General features: G+C 44.7%; 1 protein-coding gene across 5 annotated transcripts in view; it reads left to right on the top strand.

Moving 5' to 3' along the window:
- Positions 1–20,441, top strand: part of TAF1 (TATA-box binding protein associated factor 1) — a 40,378-nt gene that overhangs the window by 18,678 nt on the left and 1,259 nt on the right. For 2 of the 5 annotated variants that reach the window (XM_074147442.1, XM_074147443.1), the window contains exons 22-37: positions 2,163–2,353; positions 3,683–3,884; positions 4,174–4,339; positions 4,508–4,719; positions 4,966–5,074; positions 5,281–5,379; positions 5,923–6,100; positions 7,941–8,008; positions 8,393–8,515; positions 10,286–10,378; positions 10,454–10,538; positions 11,052–11,119; positions 11,201–11,317; positions 15,863–15,988; positions 17,679–17,829; positions 19,650–19,827. In XM_074147442.1, coding sequence (XP_074003543.1) covers positions 2,163–2,353; positions 3,683–3,884; positions 4,174–4,339; positions 4,508–4,719; positions 4,966–5,074; positions 5,281–5,379; positions 5,923–6,100; positions 7,941–8,008; positions 8,393–8,515; positions 10,286–10,378; positions 10,454–10,538; positions 11,052–11,119; positions 11,201–11,317; positions 15,863–15,988; positions 17,679–17,829; positions 19,650–19,827 — 2,166 coding nt within the window. Of the gene's footprint in view, positions 1–2,162; positions 2,405–3,670; positions 3,885–4,173; positions 4,340–4,507; positions 4,720–4,965; positions 5,075–5,280; positions 5,380–5,922; positions 6,101–7,940; positions 8,009–8,392; positions 8,516–10,285; positions 10,379–10,453; positions 10,539–11,051; positions 11,120–11,200; positions 11,322–11,389; positions 11,392–15,862; positions 15,989–17,307; positions 17,407–17,678; positions 17,830–19,649; positions 19,828–20,441 lie in introns of all 5 variants that reach the window. The other 3 variants (XM_074147441.1, XM_074147439.1, XM_074147440.1) reach the window with 3 other exon arrangements.

The raw sequence follows: 20,441 nt of genomic DNA, 5'->3' as shown, positions 1-20,441 counted from the left end.
CTGGAGATCATCCAGTCCAACCCCCTGCCAGAGCAGGTCCACCCAGAGCAGGTTGCACAGGAACATGTACAGGCGGAATTTGAATGTCTCCAGAGAAGGAGACTCCACCACCTCCCTAGGCAGCCTGTTCCAGGGCTCTGCCACCCTCAAAGGGAAGAAGTTCCTCCTCATGTTTAGATGGAACTTCCTATGTTCAAGCATATGCCCATTCCCTCTTATCCTGTCACCGGGCACCACTAAGACTGGCCCCATCCTCCTGACACCCGCCCTTTAAGTATTTATAGGCGTTGATCAGATCCCCCCTCAGCCTTCTCTTCTCCAGACTAAACAGACCCAAGTCCCTCAGCCTTTCCTCATCAGAGAGATGCTCCAGGCCCCTCATGATCTTTGTAGCCCTCTGCTGTACCCTCTCCAGCAGTTCCCTGTCCTTCTTGAACTGGGGAGCCCAGAACTGGTCCCAGTGCTCCAGATGGGGCCTCCCCAGGGCAGAGTAGAGGGGGAGGATGACCTCCCTCAACCTGTTGGCCATGCTCTTCTTGATGCACCCCAGCATTCCATTGGCCTTCTTGGTCATCCTGTTGTCCACCAGGACTCCCAGGTCTTTCTCCTCAGAGCTGCTCTCCAGCAGGTCAGCTTCCAACCTGTCCTGGTGCAGGGGGTTCTTCCTCCCCAGGTGCAGCACCCTACACTTGCCCTTGTTGAATTTCATCAGGTTCATCTCTGCCCGACTCTCCAGCCTGTCCAGGTCTTGCTGCATGGTGGCACAGTCTTCTGGTGTGTCAGCCACCCCTCCCAGTTTTGTGTCATCAGCAATCTTGCTGAGGGTATACTCTGTCCCCTCATTCAGGTCCTTGATGAATATACTGGACTGGACCCAGTACTGACCCCTGGGGAACACCACTTGTTACAGACCTCCAATTGGACTCTGTGCCACTGATCACGACCCTCTGAGCTCTGTCTTTCAGCCTGTTTTCAATCCACCTCACTGTCCATTCATCTGACCCACTCTCCTAAGCTCACCTATGAGGATGCTGTGGGAGATGGTGCTGAGAGCCTTGCTGAAGTCAAGGTAGACAACATCCACCGCCCTCCCCTCATCTGTCCATCCAGTCATGCCATTGTAGAAGGCTATCAGGTTAGTCAGATACGATTTCCCCTTGGTGAATCCATGTTGACTACTTCTGATAACTTTCCGTATGTTTTGAGGTGATGCCCAGAACAAGCTGTTCATCATCTTTCCAGGGATGGAGGTAAGGCTGACTGGCCTGTAGTTTCCCAGGTCCTCCTTCTTGCCCTTTTTGAAGACTGGGATGACATTGGCTTTCCTCCAGTCCTCGGCACCTCGCCTGTTCTCCAGGAACTTTCAAAGATGATGGAGAGTGGCCCAGCAATGACTTCTGCCAGCTCCCTCAGCGCTCATTGGTGCATCCCATCAGGACCCATTGACTTGCAGATATCCAGTTTACTTAACTGTTCTCGAACTTGATTTTCCTCAACTAAGGGGACGTCTTCTTTCGCCCAGACTTTCTCTGTTCCCTCCAAAGCCTGGGACTCCCGAGTGCTGGCCTGAGCAGTAAAGACTGAAGCAAAGGAGGCATTCAGCAACTCTGCCTTCTCTGCATCCTCTGTCACCAGGGCACCCATCGCATTCAACAGCGGGCCCACATTTTCTCTAGTTTTCCTTTTGCCTGCAGTGTACTTGAAGAAACCCTTCCTGTTGACCTTGACATCTCTTGCCAGGTTTAATTCCAAGGAGGCCTTGGCTTTCCTCGTTTCATCCCTGCATACTCTGACAGCATTCTTGTAATCTTCCCAAGTGGTCAGTCCCTTCTTCCACGCACTGTAAACTTCCTTCTTCCACTCGAGCTTTTTCAGAAGCTCCCTGCTCAACCCCGCAGGTCTCCTGCTTCCCTTGCCTGAATTTTTGCTCTTAGGGATGCACCGATTGGCTTGAAACGATAGATCTTTTGGACATGGGGATTGCAGGAGGACTGAAAAGGGAATATATTGTGGCTATTCCTGTAGTAGTGATTTGCAGCATTTCTTTTCAAACCTTTGTGTCATTTTTACCTTTGTATTTCTGGGAGGGTAGCAGGCTGATTTTTTTGGGGGGGAGGAACTAACTAAAGTTCCTAACTAACTCGAGGTGCCTCCTATTTCAGGGTTCTGGAATCCACTGAGATCCTGTCAACAGACACAGATAGCAGCTCAGCTGAAGACAGTGACTTTGAAGAGATGGGAAAGAATATTGAGAATATGTTACAGAACAAGAAAACTAGTTCTCAGCTCTCTCGGGAAAGAGAAGAGCAGGAACGAAAGGAATTGCAAAGGATGCTCCTGGGGGAAGACAGTGGCAATGACAAAGAGAGGGGCAAAAAGGACAGGAGAGACAAAAAGGGGCTGTGTAAGTAACTGCAACCACTAGAATGTGCCTGGGAAGGGATGCAGAACTTTGTGTCAGGCTGCAAAGTGTGCTGACCTGGCCTCTCAGAGGAGAGTGTGGATTCCTTACAGGGAGAATGTATAGACATTCTTATCTGGGGCTTCTTCCTCCTTCTCAGCAGTTACCAGCTGAAAATGCATTTAAAGTGTTTTCTTTGCTCCATAGCTTTGTGTATTTTGAACTAGGAACTTACTCTGGCATTTCTTTAGATATTCTCTGCTGCTTAAGTTTCCCCTTTTTTTTGGGGTGGGTTGTTTTTGAGTAGTTTTCTCAAGAGGCGTTCACAAATAGTTCCTGCAACCAGCTTCTGGTACTGTAATTGCATCTTGTGTGTAAACACAGCTCCGTGTGTGAAAGAGACGTGCACAACTGTGAGGCTGAGAGCAGTGTCCGTTACACGGTGTGCTGTAGCAGCGTGTTTGGGAGGTAATTGGGCAGCTGCCAGATTTGGATCTCCCGGAGACATGTTTATTTGAAGTGCATTCCAACAGAGAACTTGACATGTCCTTAACGGGCAGGTAAAAGTGTTTGACCTGTGAATGAGCTTCTGTCCGTAGGAGGATGCTCGTGACCACTGTTACTTGTTGCATTTGTAGGTGCAAATTTGAGCTCTGCATCTGGGTCAACATTGTTGTTGCTGTTGGAAACCCAGGATGGGAACAAATCACTGATTAGATAACTACTGGAATAGTTTAGTAAGGGATATGTGGAAGAATTGCTGATGATTGTTGCCTTATGAAAAGATACCCAGTGTGAATCTTGAACAAAATCTCTCAACCAAAATTATGGGTGGTGCTGGAAAGGTTCTGTGGGCACGTGAGACAAGTTGAGCTCACTGGTTATAGCACTAGTTGGAGAACTGGATAATTGTGACCTACAGTTTCTGCCGGATCTCCGTACCTATCATCAGACCCACTGTAAGGATAGGCAATCTGCAGGGCCACGTTACAGTTGCCTTACAAGTTGCATTTAGGCACTTGTGGGTCCTTGTTGACTAGCTGTTCTTTCTGGCTTTATAACCCACGTGGATAAGTCAGTATTTTATCTCTGTTTCAGATTGAGATATGTCATTAAGAGAACATGAACAAGCAAGGGAAAGACTTGTATTGCTTAGGTTTTCCTGAACTTGTGTCTTGGAAGTTTTTAAACTAAAACTATCTGCTGTATTTAAACCGATGTTTCCATGATGTGAAAGAAATTAAAAGTAACTAAAAGGCTCTCTTATAGCATCAGCTTCAGGAGCCTCAGCAAACTCTCACAAAGATGATGACACTGCCTCTGTAACCAGCCTTAATTCCTCTGCCACTGGCCGCCGCCTCAAAATCTATCGCACATTCAGAGATGAGGATGGGAAAGAATACGTGAGGTGTGAGACAGTTCGGAAGCCCGCTGTCATCGATGCCTACTGCCGAATACGGACTACCAAGGATGAAGAATTCATGTGAGACCTATATGATTTCTTTTTTTTTCTTTTTTTTTCTTTTTAACTTTGCCTGTAGAGTATTTCATTCTGTTAGCTGTAGGAAGAAATGTAGAACTGAGTATAGAAGCCCAGAACTGTAATTGTGGAGAGAGGGAAAGAGATTTAATGGCTGTCCGTTTGGAGGGTATTACAAATTTTGTGCAGTGATTGACCTGGGAGAAGAGTATCTGGCAAATCATCAACTCAGATGAAAAAATTGTGTGTTTTGTTTTATTTGTTTTTTGTTTTGGTTTTTTTTTCCCCCCAGACGAAAGTTTGCTCTATTTGACGAACAGCACCGTGAGGAAATGCGGAAGGAGAGGCGCAGGATCCAGGAACAATTACGGCGGTTAAAACGGAACCAAGAAAAAGAGAAACTCAAGGGTCCTCCAGAAAAGAAGCCCAAGAAAATGAAAGAGCGTCCAGACCTGAAAGTAAGCATATCCATACATAAAGCATGCTGACAGGTCTTGGATACTGGAGAAGTTTTCTGTTCCAGTGATGTACTAGAGGTCTGACCAGGGAATTTTAATGATACTCTGCCTTTAAACTAGGAGACTATGTATGAATTCTGATCTGTCACCTTTCTTACATCTTTGCAGCTAAAATGTGGAGCATGTGGTGCAATTGGCCATATGAGGACTAATAAGTTCTGCCCTCTTTACTACCAAACAAACGCCCCACCTTCTAATCCTGTTGCAATGACAGAGGAGCAGGAGGAAGAGCTGGAAAAAACAGTCATTCACAATGATAATGAAGAACTCATCAAAGTAGAAGGAACAAAAATTGTCCTGGGAAAACAACTGATTGAGAGGTAAGGGAAGAAGCAGGGATACCAATGGGTAGTAAGAAAAAATAATTTAGAGCTTAGTGCAGAATACTCATATGTATATTAATCACAGGAATTAAAGTGATAGGGCTTTACACAGACTATTGCTACACTATTTTGATTGTGTATTTGGTGTCAGGACAGATGGGACAAGAGCCAATACTGCGGGACAAATGGTCTTGATTCGTAAGAGGGATGGGGAAACTATTATACTTTTCTGTTTTTACCTAGTGCGGATGAGGTTCGCAGGAAATCACTGGTCCTGAAGTTTCCCAAACAGCAGCTCCCTCCGAAGAAGAAACGGCGAGTAGGGACAACTGTCCACTGTGATTATCTGAACGTGAGTGAAGGTGTCACTGAGCTGACTGCAGCATTTCTCTTTCTATTTGTACCAGCTGGGCAGTTTCTTTACTACTCCTGTGCATCCTCTGCGCTCGACACAGATACCTGCCCAGTAAATTAATAAACTAAATTGCCTAGGATTTCCGTGGGTAGATATTTTGCGTCTTGGAACTGCCTTAATTTTTCTTCCTCTGATTTCTTTAGCGTCCTCATAAATCTATCCACCGACGGCGAACAGATCCCATGGTGACGCTCTCATCCATCTTGGAGGGCATCATCAATGACATAAGGGATCTTCCTAATGTAAGTTTAAGCTATGAGACCAAAAAACTCTGTCTTAAGCAATATGATTGAGGTAGGTTATGTGTTGTAGGCACCAAAATTAAGCTAGGCTTTTCTCAGCTGGGTGGTGTGCCACCCCTTCCCCCCTCGCCCTGCACACAGGTTGTGTGCATTATTTCATGAGTTAAACACTTGATGTAGCAATATGGGATACTTCTGTATATGTGACACTGGAGAAAATTATATACTTCCCTGTTTCTGACCAGATTTCACCAGAACAAAAGATTAAATGGAAGATTTGAGTTGAAACGAGAATTTAAAGTTCAGTTTCTTGACCTTTGTGCTGCATAACCCAAAATACCATCTGAGAATTCTTTGTGAGATTTTTCTTCTTATAATGGTCTCAAAGAACATTTTGTAGAAGAAATTGGTAGTCACTGTGAGGCTGAGCTGCTGAGCTTAGCGTATTTTCCCTGGTGCCTATTTAACCGTGGAGGTTAAAGTGAGATTAGCCGTGCTACTCCTGTGTTTAATAAGCATTCGTTTTTTTCTTTTCATCCTCAGACATACCCCTTTCATACACCTGTAAATCCAAAAGTTGTCAAAGATTATTACAAGATTATCACTCGGCCCATGGATTTACAGACCCTGCGTGAAAATGTTCGTAAGCGGCAGTACCCATCCCGAGAAGAGTTCAGAGAACATCTGGAACTAATTGTTAAGAACAGTGCGACGTACAATGGTAGGCTATTGACAATGCAGGGAAACTGGGCTTCTGCTAATAGGGTGTATGTGTGTGAGGTGTGGATCTTTTACTTTTAGAAATAACAAAAGCAGCAGAAAAGCAGAATAAATTCACTGTCAGACGGCAACAATAAACATATGTTTTTCCAGATATACCTGAAAGACCATACTAATCTTAATGAGCTAATTCATAAGTAGGAAAGAGGTGGACCCTAGCGTTTAACAATCACAGAATGCTATGGGGTTGGAAGGGACCTCTGGAGATCATCTCATCCAACCCCCTGCCAGAGCAGGTCCACCCAGAGCAGGTTGCACAGGAACTTGTCCAGGCGGGGTTTGAATGTCTCCAGAGGAGGAGACTCCACCACCTCTCTGGGCAGCCTCTTCCAGGGCTCTGCCACCCTCACAGGAAAGAAGTTCCTCCCCATGTTTGGAGGGAACTTCTTATGTTCAAGTTTGTGCCCATTCCCTCTTGTCCCGTCACCGGGCACCACTGAAAAGACTGGCCCCATCCTCCTGACACCCACCCTTTAAGTATTTATAGGTGTTGATCAGATCCCCCCTCAGCCTTCTCTTCTCCAGACTAAACAGACCTGAGTCCCTCAGCCTCTTCTCATCAGAGAGATGCTCCAGGCCTCTCATCATCTTTGCCATCATTTAGTCACCAACAATGACTAAATGATGACTGTGATGTAGTAACTGAAGTTCAGTTATGGACCTGTCAGTGAGTGAAGACATTGGTGCGTGTATTATGTCAAACTGCACTAAGCAAAGTCCTGCGCATCCCTTCACACAGGGTGAAGCTAAGCAAAACATGGTTTCCAGTAGACTACATTATGAGTGTCCTTCCTTTTTGCTTTCGGACATGGAGCAGTGGGGAGATCCTTGCAAACTTATTTTCTCAATATTATGCTTTAATGAATGAATCTTTCAATACAAATAGGAATAGTTCCCACCTTTTGAATCCATTGCCTTGGAGCATGCAGCTTTGATTAGAGTTCACTGGAATGATTTTGCATATTTTGGTTCTTAGTTGCAATAATTTTTTCTCTGTTTGGGAATATCAGAAATGTCAGAAAGCTAGTTTAAAAAAAAAAAAAAACCAACATAGATTCTGCAGGAGAGCATATATCTGCTGGGGAAAAGTGCTGATTCATTGGGTGGCTATAGGTCAGCTGTATTCTTACTGCTGATAGAAAGGTCTTTGTCCAAGTGTTCGTTCAACAGATAAAAAAACCTCCCAGCTGCTGGGCTGAGCAGCATTGGGCTGACACGGACAGCACTGGTTTTGTGCCTTTACTGCTTCCTTGATTATTTTGACAGCTAAGGCCCCGCTTTATCCTAACAAGTGAGATTTCTTTCATAGTTCTGTTGCAAATTCTTGTTTCCACGTCTGGGCAATCATGAAATTATTTAAAGCTGGGGTTTTCTAAATACTCCTTAGATGTCCATCTTGCCTTCCTTAGCATTTCTGCTTCACTGACTGGATTTAGGGAATGAAATGGAAATTTCATGGCTTACACTGAAAATTTGGCGAAGGTGGAGGGCTTAGAGGCCATTCTTCCACAGGCACAGCTGATTTCCCAGGGGGTTTCCAAACCGTCACAGAATGTATACCAAAAGTGTGAATATTTGCTACAAATAACCTTTTCTGCTAGAAGATCCATACTAAACTTTAGTAATGGTGTGTATTGAGAATATACTTCAGGATATACTCCCAGTTGTGCTAGAAATATAATCAGTGATGCTTTAGGAGTAAAGGTGAGTTCATATTGTGATATAAATGGCCTTTTTTAATCAGGCTGGAGTATCTCACTGTACTTGCTGTGTATTTGCAGGGCCAAAGCACTCGCTGACACAGATCTCTCAGTCCATGCTGGACCTGTGTGATGAAAAGCTAAAAGAGGCAAGTCTTGTGAATGAGTTGTGGTCAGGGTGGAGGGGGGAGGTGGCCAGGGGTGACTGAAGGGTTTGAGGACAGAGGATGCGAGTAGGAAAACACAGGGCTTTAAGGAGAGTAGAAGAATAAGGGAACTTCTCACCTCAGGCTGTATTTGAATTTTTGCAAATTTAAGCAGTTCAGATTGGAGTCCTTCTCAAAAAAACAGGCGCTCGTTTGGTACTTTAGTTATTTTATCTTGCATGTAGACTTATATCTAGGCTACTATCTCCTCTTATTTACAAGTGTCTTCATAAAAAGGTGAATTGGAGTCTCTTTGGGACAGAGTATCCCGATATTAACAGTTATTAATCTAGGGTCAGCCACTGATATTCCTTACTTTTATTGCAGAAGGAAGATAAACTGGCTCGATTAGAAAAAGCCATTAATCCCCTCCTGGATGATGATGATCAAGTGGCCTTTTCCTTCATTTTGGATAACATTGTCACTCAAAAGATGATGGCAGTTCCAGATGTATGTACCTTGAGTGTGTGTGTGATGTGTAAAATGTGCTGATTACAGTCCTGTGGCTGTATATTTACATTGGTTTTGTAAAAGAAAAAAAAAAAAAAACCCCAAACAAGAGAGTGCTCTGTCAGGGAGCTGGCACAGACACCTGTACTCACCCCCTTCGCTGGAGCAAAGGTCCAGAAGTGACGGTTGGGTTCCATTTTTTTTCCTGCTCCTGTGACTCCTGGATAGTGCCTGCATCAACCTCCCATTAGTATGAAGTCACTGATTTTCATTAAGCATGGTCATTATAAAACATAGTCTTCTGCTGCTTTATATAGCACTTGCTTTGGTAGATCTCAAAGCACTCTCCAAAGGTACAGTTTTTCTGGTGCCAATGAAACACAAGCTGATTTCCAATTGATAAAGTTCACCCAGTGTTGTACTAGTTTGTATTAAGAAAAAAACAACCCTAAAACCTTAAGCCTACTAAACAAAATTGCACAAATAAGGACTTTGGTGTCACTCATCTATAGTGTGTGTGGTGTCTGAACAGCATAAGGAACGAGAGTCTGTAGTGGTTACACTGAATGAGAGAGGGCTTAATGCCTGTAGCCTTTAGCCTGTAGCCTCTGTTGGTTCCATTCTGCGTTGTCACCACGTTCTCATTTCTGACGTTTAGAAACAGATTTGAGAGTTCTTCTATGCTGTCACACCAGGATGAACTGTTAAATTGGTATATGTAGCCCCCGTTGTGAGATCAGACCTAGGTTTATATTCTTTATTTATTGTACAAGCAGTGAGCGTTCTTGCTGAACACTGCAGTTCTGTTGTGGAGGAAACAGGGCTATTTAATAGATAAGTCATTTTTATGATTTTTGTGGATGAGAAGCTCAACATGAGCAGGCAGTGTGCCCTGGCAGCCCAGAAAGCCAACCTGGGCTGCATCAAGAGAAGTGTGGCCAGCAGGTCGCGGGAGGTGATTCTACCCCTCTGCTCTGCGCTTGTGAGACCCCACCTGGAATGCTGTGTCCAGCTTTGGAGTCCTCAACACAGGAAGGACATGGACCTGTTGGAAGGGGCCCAGTGGAGGGCCACGAAGATGATCAGAGGGATGGAGCACCTCCCCTATGAAGACAGGCTGAGAGAGCTGGGGTTGGTCAGCCTGGAGAAGAGAAGGCTCCAGGGAGACCTCATAGCAGCCTTCCAATATCTGAAGGGAGCCTACAGGAGAGCTGGAGAGGGACTCTTTGTCAGGAAGTGTAGTGACAGGACAAGGGGTAATGGTTTTAAATTGGAAGAGGGGAGATTTAGACTAGATATTAGGAGGAAGTTCTTTGCTGTGAGGGTGGTGAGGCACTGGAACAGGTTGCCCAGGGAAGCTGTGGATGCCCCATCCCTGGAAGTGTTTAAGGCCAGGCTGGATGGGGCTTTGAGCAACCTGCTCTAGTGGAGGTGTCCCTGCCCAGGGCAGGGGGGTTGGAACTCGATGACCTTTAAGGTCCTTTCCAACTCTAACCATTGTATGATTCTGTGATTCTATGATTTTGTCTTACATGTTCCTACTGTTAAACAGGTATCAACAGGCCTAGTTAAAAATCCAACTAGTAGATCCTTTTTCTGTGTCCCTCTTCAAGCTAGGGGATTGGATTCAAGATGCCTTGTGATAAATACTTCCCATACGGTTTGAGTGTTAATCAGTTCTGGAGACTTGCTTTATGAAATTTGTAGTTCAAACTGTAGAAAAAATTCTACACAGAAGCTTTCTGAACTTGTCTGTTTTCTGTCTTCCAGTCTTGGCCATTTCATCATCCAGTTAACAAAAAGTTTGTTCCTGATTATTACAAGGTGATTGCTAATCCAATGGACCTGGAGACTATCCGCAAGGTGTGTAGCTTGAACTGAGCAGCCTCTTGAGAGGTGTTTAAACTTGATTACTTACTGGGTGACAATCTCTTCCAGAATATCTCCAAACACAAATACCAGAACAGAGAGACTTTCCTCAATGATGTTAACCTCATCCTTGCCAACAGCATTAAGTACAACGGTAGGTGGTGAAAATAAGGCTTCAGCTGCCTTCAGTACTGAAATGAATACGTCTGTGCACTTCTCCTGTGGCGCTGTCAAAGCCTGAAGCTGTGAATCCTGAGACTGGTCGTTGCTTTCCTTGACTACTGTGAAAAGAGATGCTTAAGCAGTGTCGTTTTCACTGTCACATGGTGCTTTACGTACAATCTTGTGCAGAACGGGGCAGTTATGTTTGGGGACAGTTTTCTACTTGTTCAGTGCACATCTCTGCTTCAGTGACTTGTTTCTGCGAATTTCCTTGAGATTGACAGGGTACAACCTTCCTATCTCCTAAATTGTCTTTTTAATGCTGGATCAAACTGGGTGCTCTTGCTTAGTTGAATGTGAACCCTGATTTATATTTCTCCTTAGATCAGAAGGTGCTGGGATTTAGGGACCTGTGTCATGAGAGCTGTGTAACCAAAACCAGTCTTTCTGTCTCAGCAGCTGAGCAAATGTCAGAATGCATAAGGAGATTTGTTTCTTACTACAGGGCCAGACAGTCAATACACAAAAACAGCCCAGGAGATTGTAAATATCTGTTACCAGACTTTAGCTGAGGTACGTGGACAACTCTACTGTAATATTTTTGTACGTTTGAATTTTCTGTTCCGCAACCTTAGAAAGCTTCTTTGTTCTTAGTATGATGAGCACCTGACTCAACTTGAGACAGACATCTCTACCGCTAAGGAAGCAGCACTAGAGGAGGCAGATCTGGAAAGTCTTGATCCTATGACCCCTGGTCCCTACACTCCACAGGCAAGTGACCAAGTAAAGTTCGCGCTTCCTTTCTTTTAGTTTCAATTTCCTGGATCTAGAGATTTGATCTAGAGGTGCCTCTTTGCTCACTGTTCTCCATCTGTCTGCAGTTTGGCTTTTAGTAGAGTATGTTGTTGGATGGTGTGGTAACAGCTATTTTTAAAGGGTAAATATGAGAAGTGGTTACGATGCTTCAGAGAGTGAGATACCTGAGACAAGAAGGTAATTTCCCAAGCGACTTGCAAAACTGGTCTCAAGATGAGCGGTGTACAGTCAGATACAACTGAATGTTGGTTGGAAATTCAGAGACTGTGCAAGTGTAGCAGTTAGAAATCCTCAGAAGGCAAGCAGTGAAAAGGTAAGGAGAACATGAGGAAAAAAACCATCGATGCTGTAGCGCTGAGAAGAAGCCAGAGAGCTGTTTGGTGTGGGGGGTGTTGTTCAAGAGGCTTATTGCGATGAGCAAAGAATGTGCCTAATATAGTCGGCAAAGTAGGAGTCCTCTGCATTCTTTGGTGAGATTCTTTATATTATTTTGGTTCTAACGGAAATAACCTGCTTTTTTAACTCTTCATTATTATTTTATAGCAGACAATTGTGTGTGGCAGTTTTTTAGTATATATTATAGGCCAAGTTGGAAGCGTAATTTATACTGGAGATTGTAGACAGACTGCTTTTTCAGTGTTTACAGTTTGGCAGAGTTTTGTAAGCTATTTAGACTTTTTTTTAATGCTGCTTCTAGCATTGGGCTGTTTTGATTATTTTTGAAAGCATCAGTAAAAAACTTTCACCAGCAATGACACATTCATTCCTGAAAAATAAAATTGCCTTTGGAATTTCCCTGATAAACTAGGTAACGGCTCAGGGAATGTCATCCCGGTGTCTGAGGATCTTGGTGTCTCGCGTCTGAGATGTCTTTTGTTTATTTGGAAAAACTGTTGAAGTTCATAAGCCTTGAGAAAGATCTCTCTGAGAATAACTGAATGATCAAAATTCAAATGTATACCCAGTGTAGGGAGACAGAGCAGAGCTTTCTTTGCAGTTGTTCATCCCAGTTGTAGAACAATAATTTTTCTGTTCTGTGCAAGTCTGGTGTGATTATTATCTGGAAAGTTGCATTTAATTTTATTAAAGTCAGAGCAGAAAAGAGAAAAGAGAGAATGCTTGAAATTCAGGAACAAATTAAGATCTTATAAATATTATTTTTAAGAGAAAAATTAGTTTGAAAGTTGTTTAGGCAGTACGTGTACAAAGATTATCTGGCTGGAGCCAGGATAGTAGGCTACAAACAATTTTGGGGCAATATTTTACACCCTCCATCCATCCCTCCCCACAAAAAAAGACCCAAAATGTGGCATTTTAGGAAGCTAGAAAGAACTCGCTAGGAACAATGATAGAATTCAATGGGTCGGGAATACTGAAACTGAGTATCATGGAAAAAGACCTTCATGGCAATGTGAACTGTCAGGCTGCAAGGAAGTCTTTGGAGATTAGTTGTTGAAGCTATCTATTGACACATTTCAAGGGAGATTACAAGGAATCAAAGATGATCCCAGTACCTCAGAGAATGAGGGACAAAAATGTCATTCTTCTCTCTATCTGATGGTTTCCTTCCCAACAGCAGTATTACCTGTTTGGATTTTTTTTTTTATCCAAGTTGGTGATCGGGAGAGAGGAAAGGAGGCCCTAGCAGTGAACTGCCTGTTAGTTGTCTGCTCCTTCTCTGGGCTTGCTAAAGGAGAGAGCTTCCTGAGCTTCTCTCTTGAACCTGTCATCTGAAGGCCACCCTTTCCGTTTGCTTCTTGGCTGGAGGTACACTCCCGCTTACCACACTCCCAAACTTGTCCCAGATGGCAGGTCTGGTGGTGGCTGCTAGGCTTTAGTTCCCTTTACTTCAAATGCAGTTGTGATGACTAATATTTATCTCCCCATATGTGTCTTCAGGAGTTGGACTCCAGGATGTAAAAAGCAAATCCAGCAAGTAGAGAGCTGTCTGTAGTCTACGTGTCTGTTTAAGTTATTAGGAAGCCTGTTTTGCCTAGTTTAAATGGCATTGCTCTCGCTCTTAACACTTTCGGGATTGTCATGGTATATAGACTGTGTATTATAAGGGCATTTTGTCAAAATCCTAATCTGTAGCTCCCCTTTACAGAATCACAGGATGATATGGGGTTGGAAGGGACCTCTGGAGATCATCCAGTTCAACCCTCTGCCACAGCAGGTCCACCCAGAGCAGGTTGCACAGGAACGTGTCCAGGCGGGTTTGAATGTCTCCAGAGAAGGAGACTCCACCACCTCTCTGGGCAGCCTCTTCCAGGGCTCTGCCACCCTCACAGGAAAGAAGTTCCTCCTCATGTTTAGATGGAACTTCCTATGTTCAAGTTTGTGCCTGTTACCTCTTGTCCCGTCACTGCGCACCACTGAAAAAAGACTGGCCCCATCCTCCATGAGTGGTGTCCCTCAAGGGTCCGTCCTGGGACCAGTACTGTTTAACATTTTTATCAAAGACATAGACAGAGGGATTGAGAGTACCATCAGCAAGTTTGCAGATGACACCAAGCTGTGTGGTGTTGTCGATACATCGGAGGGACGGGATGTCATTCAGAGGGACCTGGACAGGCTGGAGAGGTGGGCCCAGATGAACCTCATGAGGTTCAACAAAAGCAAGTGCAGGATTCTGGGCCTGGGAAGAAACAATCCTCAGTATAAATACAGACTGGGGGATGAGGTATTAGAAAGCAGCCCTGAGGAAAGGGACTTGGGGGTGCTGATGGATGAGAAGCTGGACATGAGCAGGCAATGTGCTCTCGCAGCCCAAAAGGCCAATCACATCCTGGGCTGCATCAAAAGAAGTGTTGCCAGCAGATCCAGAGAGGTGATTCTGCCACTTTACTCTGCTCTGGTGAGACCTCACCTGGAGTACTGTGTGCAGGTCTGGAGCCCTCAATATAGAAAGGACATGGACCTGATGGAGCGGGTCCAGAGGAGGGCCACCAAAATGATCAGGGGGCTGGAGCACCTCTCCTATGAGGACAGGCTGAGGGAGCTGGGGTTGTTTAGCTTGGAGAAAAGGAGGCTCTGGGGAGACCTCATAGCGGCCTTCCAGTACCTGAGGGGGGCCTACAGGAAGGCTGGGGAGGGTCTGTTTACAAAGGCCTGCAGCGACAGGACGAGGGGCAATGGTTTTAAGCTGGAGAAGGGGAGATTTAGATTGGATATTAGGAAAAAATTCTTTACCGTGAGGGTGGTGGAACACTGGAACAGGTTGCCCAGGGAGGTGGTTGAGGCCCCTTCCCTTGAGATATTCAAGGTGAAGCTCGACGAGGCCCTGGGCAACATGGTCTAGTAGGAGGTGTCCCTGCTGACTGCGGGGAGGTCGGACTAGATGACCTTTGGAGGTCCCTTCCAGCCTGGACCAATCTATGAATCTATGAATCCTGACACCCACCCTTTAAGTATTTATAGGCGTTGATCAGATCCCCCCTCAGCCTTCTCTTCTCCAGACTAAACAGACCTGAGTCCCTCAGCCTTTCCTCATCAGAGAGATGCTCCAGGCCCCTCATCATCTTTGTAGCCCTCTGCTGTACCCTCTCCAGCAGTTCCCTGTCCTTCTGGAACTGGGGAGCCCAGAACTGGTCCCAGTGCTCCAGATGGGGCCTCCCCAGGGCAGAGCAGAGGTGGAGGATGACCTCCCTTGACCTGCTGGTCACGCTCTTCCTGATGCCCCCCAGGATGCCGTTGGCCTTCTTGGCCACAAGGGCACATTGCTGGCTCATGGTCATCCTGTTGTCCACCAGGACAACTCTTCAGAGGTTAAATGTCATGCAAACTACAAGACTTTAGCCAAACCCTCCTTTTCTCTTGGTTTTGTCAGCTTTGGGGACTCTTGAGACAGTGATTTACATAGAATTGAACGAAAGTTGAAGCTTTGCTCTTTCACATGTGATAAACTTTTTCCAGTTCTGGTAGCAGCATTTGTGGTTGCAACACCATTTCCATTGTAGGAATTGAAATTAAAATGCTGAGTCAAACCAAAGGTTGATGTAATTGAATATTCTGTCTCAGGCAGGGACCAGAAGTAAGTGGATGCAAACATACATACAGTGATCCTTCGTACAGAGAGGCCTCTCTGCTTCTGCCAGTTGGCTGTTCAGGCACCTTAACCTGGTGTTGCACCTGGACCATTGTATTTATGAGCTGCGGAGAGGCCTGTTCTTTATAAATCTGTCTAATCCTTTTGGAATCCATTTACGATATTGGCCTCTGTAGAATTGCACTGCATAGAAGTACTGACTTCTATTTTAAAATCTTCTGTTTGGCAAACTTCAAACCTGAGGTTGTGAGCCATTGCATTTTACCATGTTTGTTCCTTAAGAATAAATAGCTTATTTTGATTAAACAGTGTTTGATAATATGAACACCATGCCAAAAAAAAATGCATTTTGCATTTAGTCCTGAAATCCCAGTCTTGCCTCTCAAGATATTGTTCTAGTCCCAGTTCAGTGCCTGAGAATGTTCTGTCTCCTGTTTCCACATATACTTTAGCCACCCGATTTGTATGATACCAACACTTCCCTCAGTATGTCACACGATGCTTCAGTCTATCAAGATGAGAGCAATTTCTCTGCTCTGGACACTCCCATCCCTGCCCCAGAGAAGAGAGGAACTCAGGTCAGAATCCTCCCTTTTTTTCTTGTGGTTGGAGAGTGGGGTTGTATAAACAAATTACTGAAAGAAGGCAATTACTTTGTAGGAAACAGATGACAAAGATCAGCAGGTTTCCCGAGCAGAGAAGGGAATCCATTTCAGAAGTTAGCAATTTCCCTCATTTTGGCTGCTCTGAGGGAAAAGGGAAGATTTAAAGAGCGCTGGGAATTGAGACACTGCAAAACAAAGACTAGAGAAACAAAACAAAAGCTGCAGAAGAACCTGCCTAAGGCCAGATACTTGTTTGCTTCACTGCTTCTGGGAGTAGAAACCTGGTGACTCATGCTACAAAGGGCTAATATGCAATCCCTTGTTGATTCCGAATAGGGAAATGGTGAAGTGTATCCTACAGATTTGGAAGATGATAATTAGATTGTTATGGTTGCATCCAGTGAGGAGTAGAAGCTGTACAAAGCCCTAGGAAGAGATGGTTCTTACTGTAGACACCTTGTAGTTGTAAAATTAAAAAAAAAAAAAAGGCAGACAGGTTAAAGGTATTAAATCATTATAACTTGTTACAGTAACCACAGGATATTTTTTTCTTAGTCTTTATTCCTTATTAAAAAAAAAAAAAAATTGTTGGAGGAGAGGGGATAGCAGAAGGATGCAGTAATGCGACCATGAAAATAAGTTACCAGGAGGAGGAAGAAGGAGGAAGGCCTTCATGAGGCTGAAGGTGGTGCCAGAAGGACCAGTGAGAGCGATTCTGAGCAATCCAAACAAGCAGATCTTGAATATGAATAGTTCCGTCTAGTTTTGTGTCTGGCTGTAGCTTTGAGAATGCCTTCTAGATTTGGAAGCCTTCAAGCTTTCTATAGACTTTCAGTTTATAGTCTTTGGGACAGAATCCGCATGTCCTCCCTACCCTGGGGTTCATGGTGACTGAGGGAAGAACTGGAGGGAGAAGGGCAGGAGAAGATTTGTTGGAAAATGCTGTCCGCTTTCGAAATATTTTGTGAAAATAAGCACTTCTTAGGATCTAGTGGTATTTTCCAGAAATAGCTGGGTAAACAAAGAACTCTGGTGCTGTGAGGTTGGGGATTCCCTTCTCAAGGATGAAGGTCATCAGGACAAAAGCGTGTGGAGACTGTGTGTTCTCTGATCTTGGAATACCGAGAGAAAGGATCCTTGCACTGAGAGTGATATACAGATATTTTTCTTGTTATCTTTCTCCCCCCTGTCCTCCCGCACCCATCACTGTGCTCCAGATGTCAGTCGTACCCTTTGGTTTATGTCCAGTAGTGCCTTCCTCAATGGTATTGCTATTTGTGTTCCCCATTCAGATGCGCCAGGGGCGAGGTAGGCTGGGTGAGGAAGACTCTGACGTAGATATCGAAGGGTTTGATGAGGATGATGATGGGAAACCTAAGACTCCAGCCCCAGTGAGTATATTTACAGAAATCCCAGCCAGTTTACACGTTGACTTGCATACTTGTGGTAGAAGTCTCCGTAGTATAAGGGCTGTCTGCTGTGTCTGCCACTCTGAAAGACAGTGGTATTCATAGCAATAGCTAGACCCTTAAATGTAGTTTGAAAATGTTAGCAATATGAAATGAGGGAATACGTTAGAAAGATAAATAATAGGCGTATGCTGGCATGCGGCAGTAGTTTATATGTTGTTTGATCTTCACTATCGCTGTTCTGTGTGACCTAGGAAGTTGAAGATGCGGATGGTGACCTTGCTGATGAAGAAGAAGGATCGGCCCAGCAGCCCCAGGCTAGTGTCCTCTATGAAGATTTGCTCATGTCAGATGGAGAGGATGATGATGATGGGAGTGATGAAGAGGGAGATAATCCTTTCTCATGTAGGTGTCCTTTTTTTTATAAATGGCTAAGTAGGAACTGGTTGTTCACAAATCCAGCTAATCTTCTCATCACAAAAACACGCGGAGACAAAAACATAATTGGAATACGTAGGCGAGGTGGTCGAGCAGTCAAAAAGGAAGAGAGACCAAAGGGCAAGATGAGAAAACTGGATGAACATAAGTGGAACTGAGAACAAAGTGAAATAGGAGTGCTGTAAGTACAGACACAAAAGAATCATAGAATGGTTAGAGCTGGAAGGGACCTTAAAGCCCATTCAGTCCCACCCCCTGCCCTGGGCAGGGACACCTCCCACCAGACCAGGTTGCTCCAAGCCCCGTCCAGCCTGGCCTTGAACCCCTCCAAATCCCCCCTCTTTCAATTTAAAACCCTTCCCCCTCATCCTATGGCTCGCCTCCCTCATCAAGAGTCCCTCCCCAGCTTTCCTGGAGCCCCTTTAGGGACTGGAAGGGGCTCTAAGGTCTCCCCGGAGGCTTCTCTTCTCCAGGCTGAACCCTCCCAACTCTCTCAGCCTGTCCTCACAGCAGAGGGGCTCCAGCCCTCCGATCATTTTCGTGGCCCTCCACTGGACCTTCTCCAACAGGTCCATGTCCTTTCTCTGCTGAGGACTTCAAAGCTGGACACAGCACTCCAGGTGGGGTCTTACGAGAGCGGAGCAGAGGGGTAGAATCACCTTCCCTGGACCTGCTGGCCACACTTCTTTTGATGCAGCACAAGATGTGGTTGGCTTTCTGGGCTGCCAGCACATGTTGCCAGCTCATGTTGAGCTTCTCATCCACGAGCACTCCCAAGTCCTTCTCCTCAGGGCTGCTCTCCAGCCATTCTCTGCCCAACCTGTATTTGTGCTTGGGATTGCTGTGACACAGGTGCAGGACCTTGCACTTGGCCTGGTTGAAGTTCATGAGGTTCACACTGTCCCACCTCTCCAGCATGTCCCTTCCCTCCAGTGTGTCGACCACGCCACCGAGCTTGGTGCCATCAGCAAACTTGCTGAGGGTGCACTCTATCTCACTGTCCATGCCTCCAACAAAGATATTAAACAGCACTGGTCCCAGTACTGAGGAACAGCACTCGTCGCTGGCTTCCACTTGGACATTGAGCCGTTGACCACAAACTGTTGAGTGCAGCCATCCAGCCAGTTCCATACCCACTGAGTGGTCCATCCGTCAAATCCATGCCTTTCCAATTTTGAGACCAGGATGTCATGTGGGACAGTGTCGAACTCTTTGTATAAGTCCAGGTAGATGACGTCTGTTGCTCAGACGAAAGAGCAGTGTTAAGACAAGATCTGGCTGGTTGCATTTCATAAAGTGAAACTGCAAATGGTTTTTAGAAGACTGGGACTGGGATTTGCTGGGCAGAGCCAGGACTGGGCAGTTTAGTAAAAGCACAACATTTATTTTGATAAGAAACAGTGTGGTCAATGTTACCAAGAACGGGAAGAGGTGCCTGGAGGTTCTTCAGATTGTTTCCTTGTTTTATTAAAATCCTTGTCACGCAGAAAAGCTTCTTTAGCAATGGCTTTTGGAAATTATTAGGGGGGAAGAAAGGGGGAATTATTCAGAGTAGAGAAGGAAATAAGGCGTTTTTGAGTAACGGTGGTAATGAAATTGCTTTTGAATAACGCCCCAATTGGGTACTGAGTTAGTGGCATCACTTCACCCTTTCTGCTGCCTTGTTGGAGACACCACTTCGTATACATTCCTGACAGCCAATATTGTAGCCTTAAAACCAAGGCAAAGGATGTGTAACCCACAGAAAAAACCCTGTTGATTTGAGCGAGTGTTGGTTTATTACGCAGCTATCCAGCTGAGCGAGAGCGGCAGTGACTCGGATGTGGAGCCCAACGCAGTGAGACCTAAACAACCTCACGTTCTTCAAGAGAACACTCGAATGGGCATGGACAACGAAGAGAGCATGATGTCTTACGAAGGAGATGGTGGGGAGACATCGCATGTCATGGAGGACAGTAATATCAGGTAACCAGATCGGAGAATCTTGTGAAAATAATTCTTCAAAATAAAAATCCCTTCTCTTAATGAAGCATTTGTCATAAAAAGGTGAAGAATATCTCATGTTTTTTTCTTTTAAGTTATTTTGTCACAGTTTTTAGTGTTGCAGCCATAAGTACCACCGTTGCAATTTCGTTATTGACAGGAATTTGGTTTTGCTGTAAGATTTTCACTAATAAAAATGTTAGTTATATTTTTAAAAAAAACATTCTTTCTTGTAAGTTAAATGATTTCCTGTCCGTAGTGGTTTTTGAGGGCAGGACAAATAAAGGTTTTTATAGGTTGTCTTGGAAAATACAAGATGCCTTTGAAGTTAAAAGATGATTTAGCTGATTAACTTGATGGCTTGTGGTTTTTTTTTTCCTCTAAGCATTTCCTTACTTGAAAGGAAACTGCTTAGTTGGAGTCCAAAAGAATAGGAAGATGCGTGTTGTGTATTTTGGAAAGAGTTCTGTTATTAGAAAATGACAAGTGCAGCACTATCAGCTTTAGTTTTTGCATTCACTTGAGAGGGTACTGCCCTGCTCCTGCTTCTCTGGCCGTTCTGGAGAGTATTAGCATTAGATTCTCTGTTCTTTTTC

Source organism: Numenius arquata, chromosome 5 (assembly GCF_964106895.1).
Source record: "Numenius arquata chromosome 5, bNumArq3.hap1.1, whole genome shotgun sequence".
Lineage (NCBI taxonomy): Eukaryota > Metazoa > Chordata > Aves > Charadriiformes > Scolopacidae > Numenius > Numenius arquata.
The sequence above is the reverse complement of the archived record's forward strand: the minus strand, read 5'-3'. Positions and strand labels throughout refer to the sequence as shown.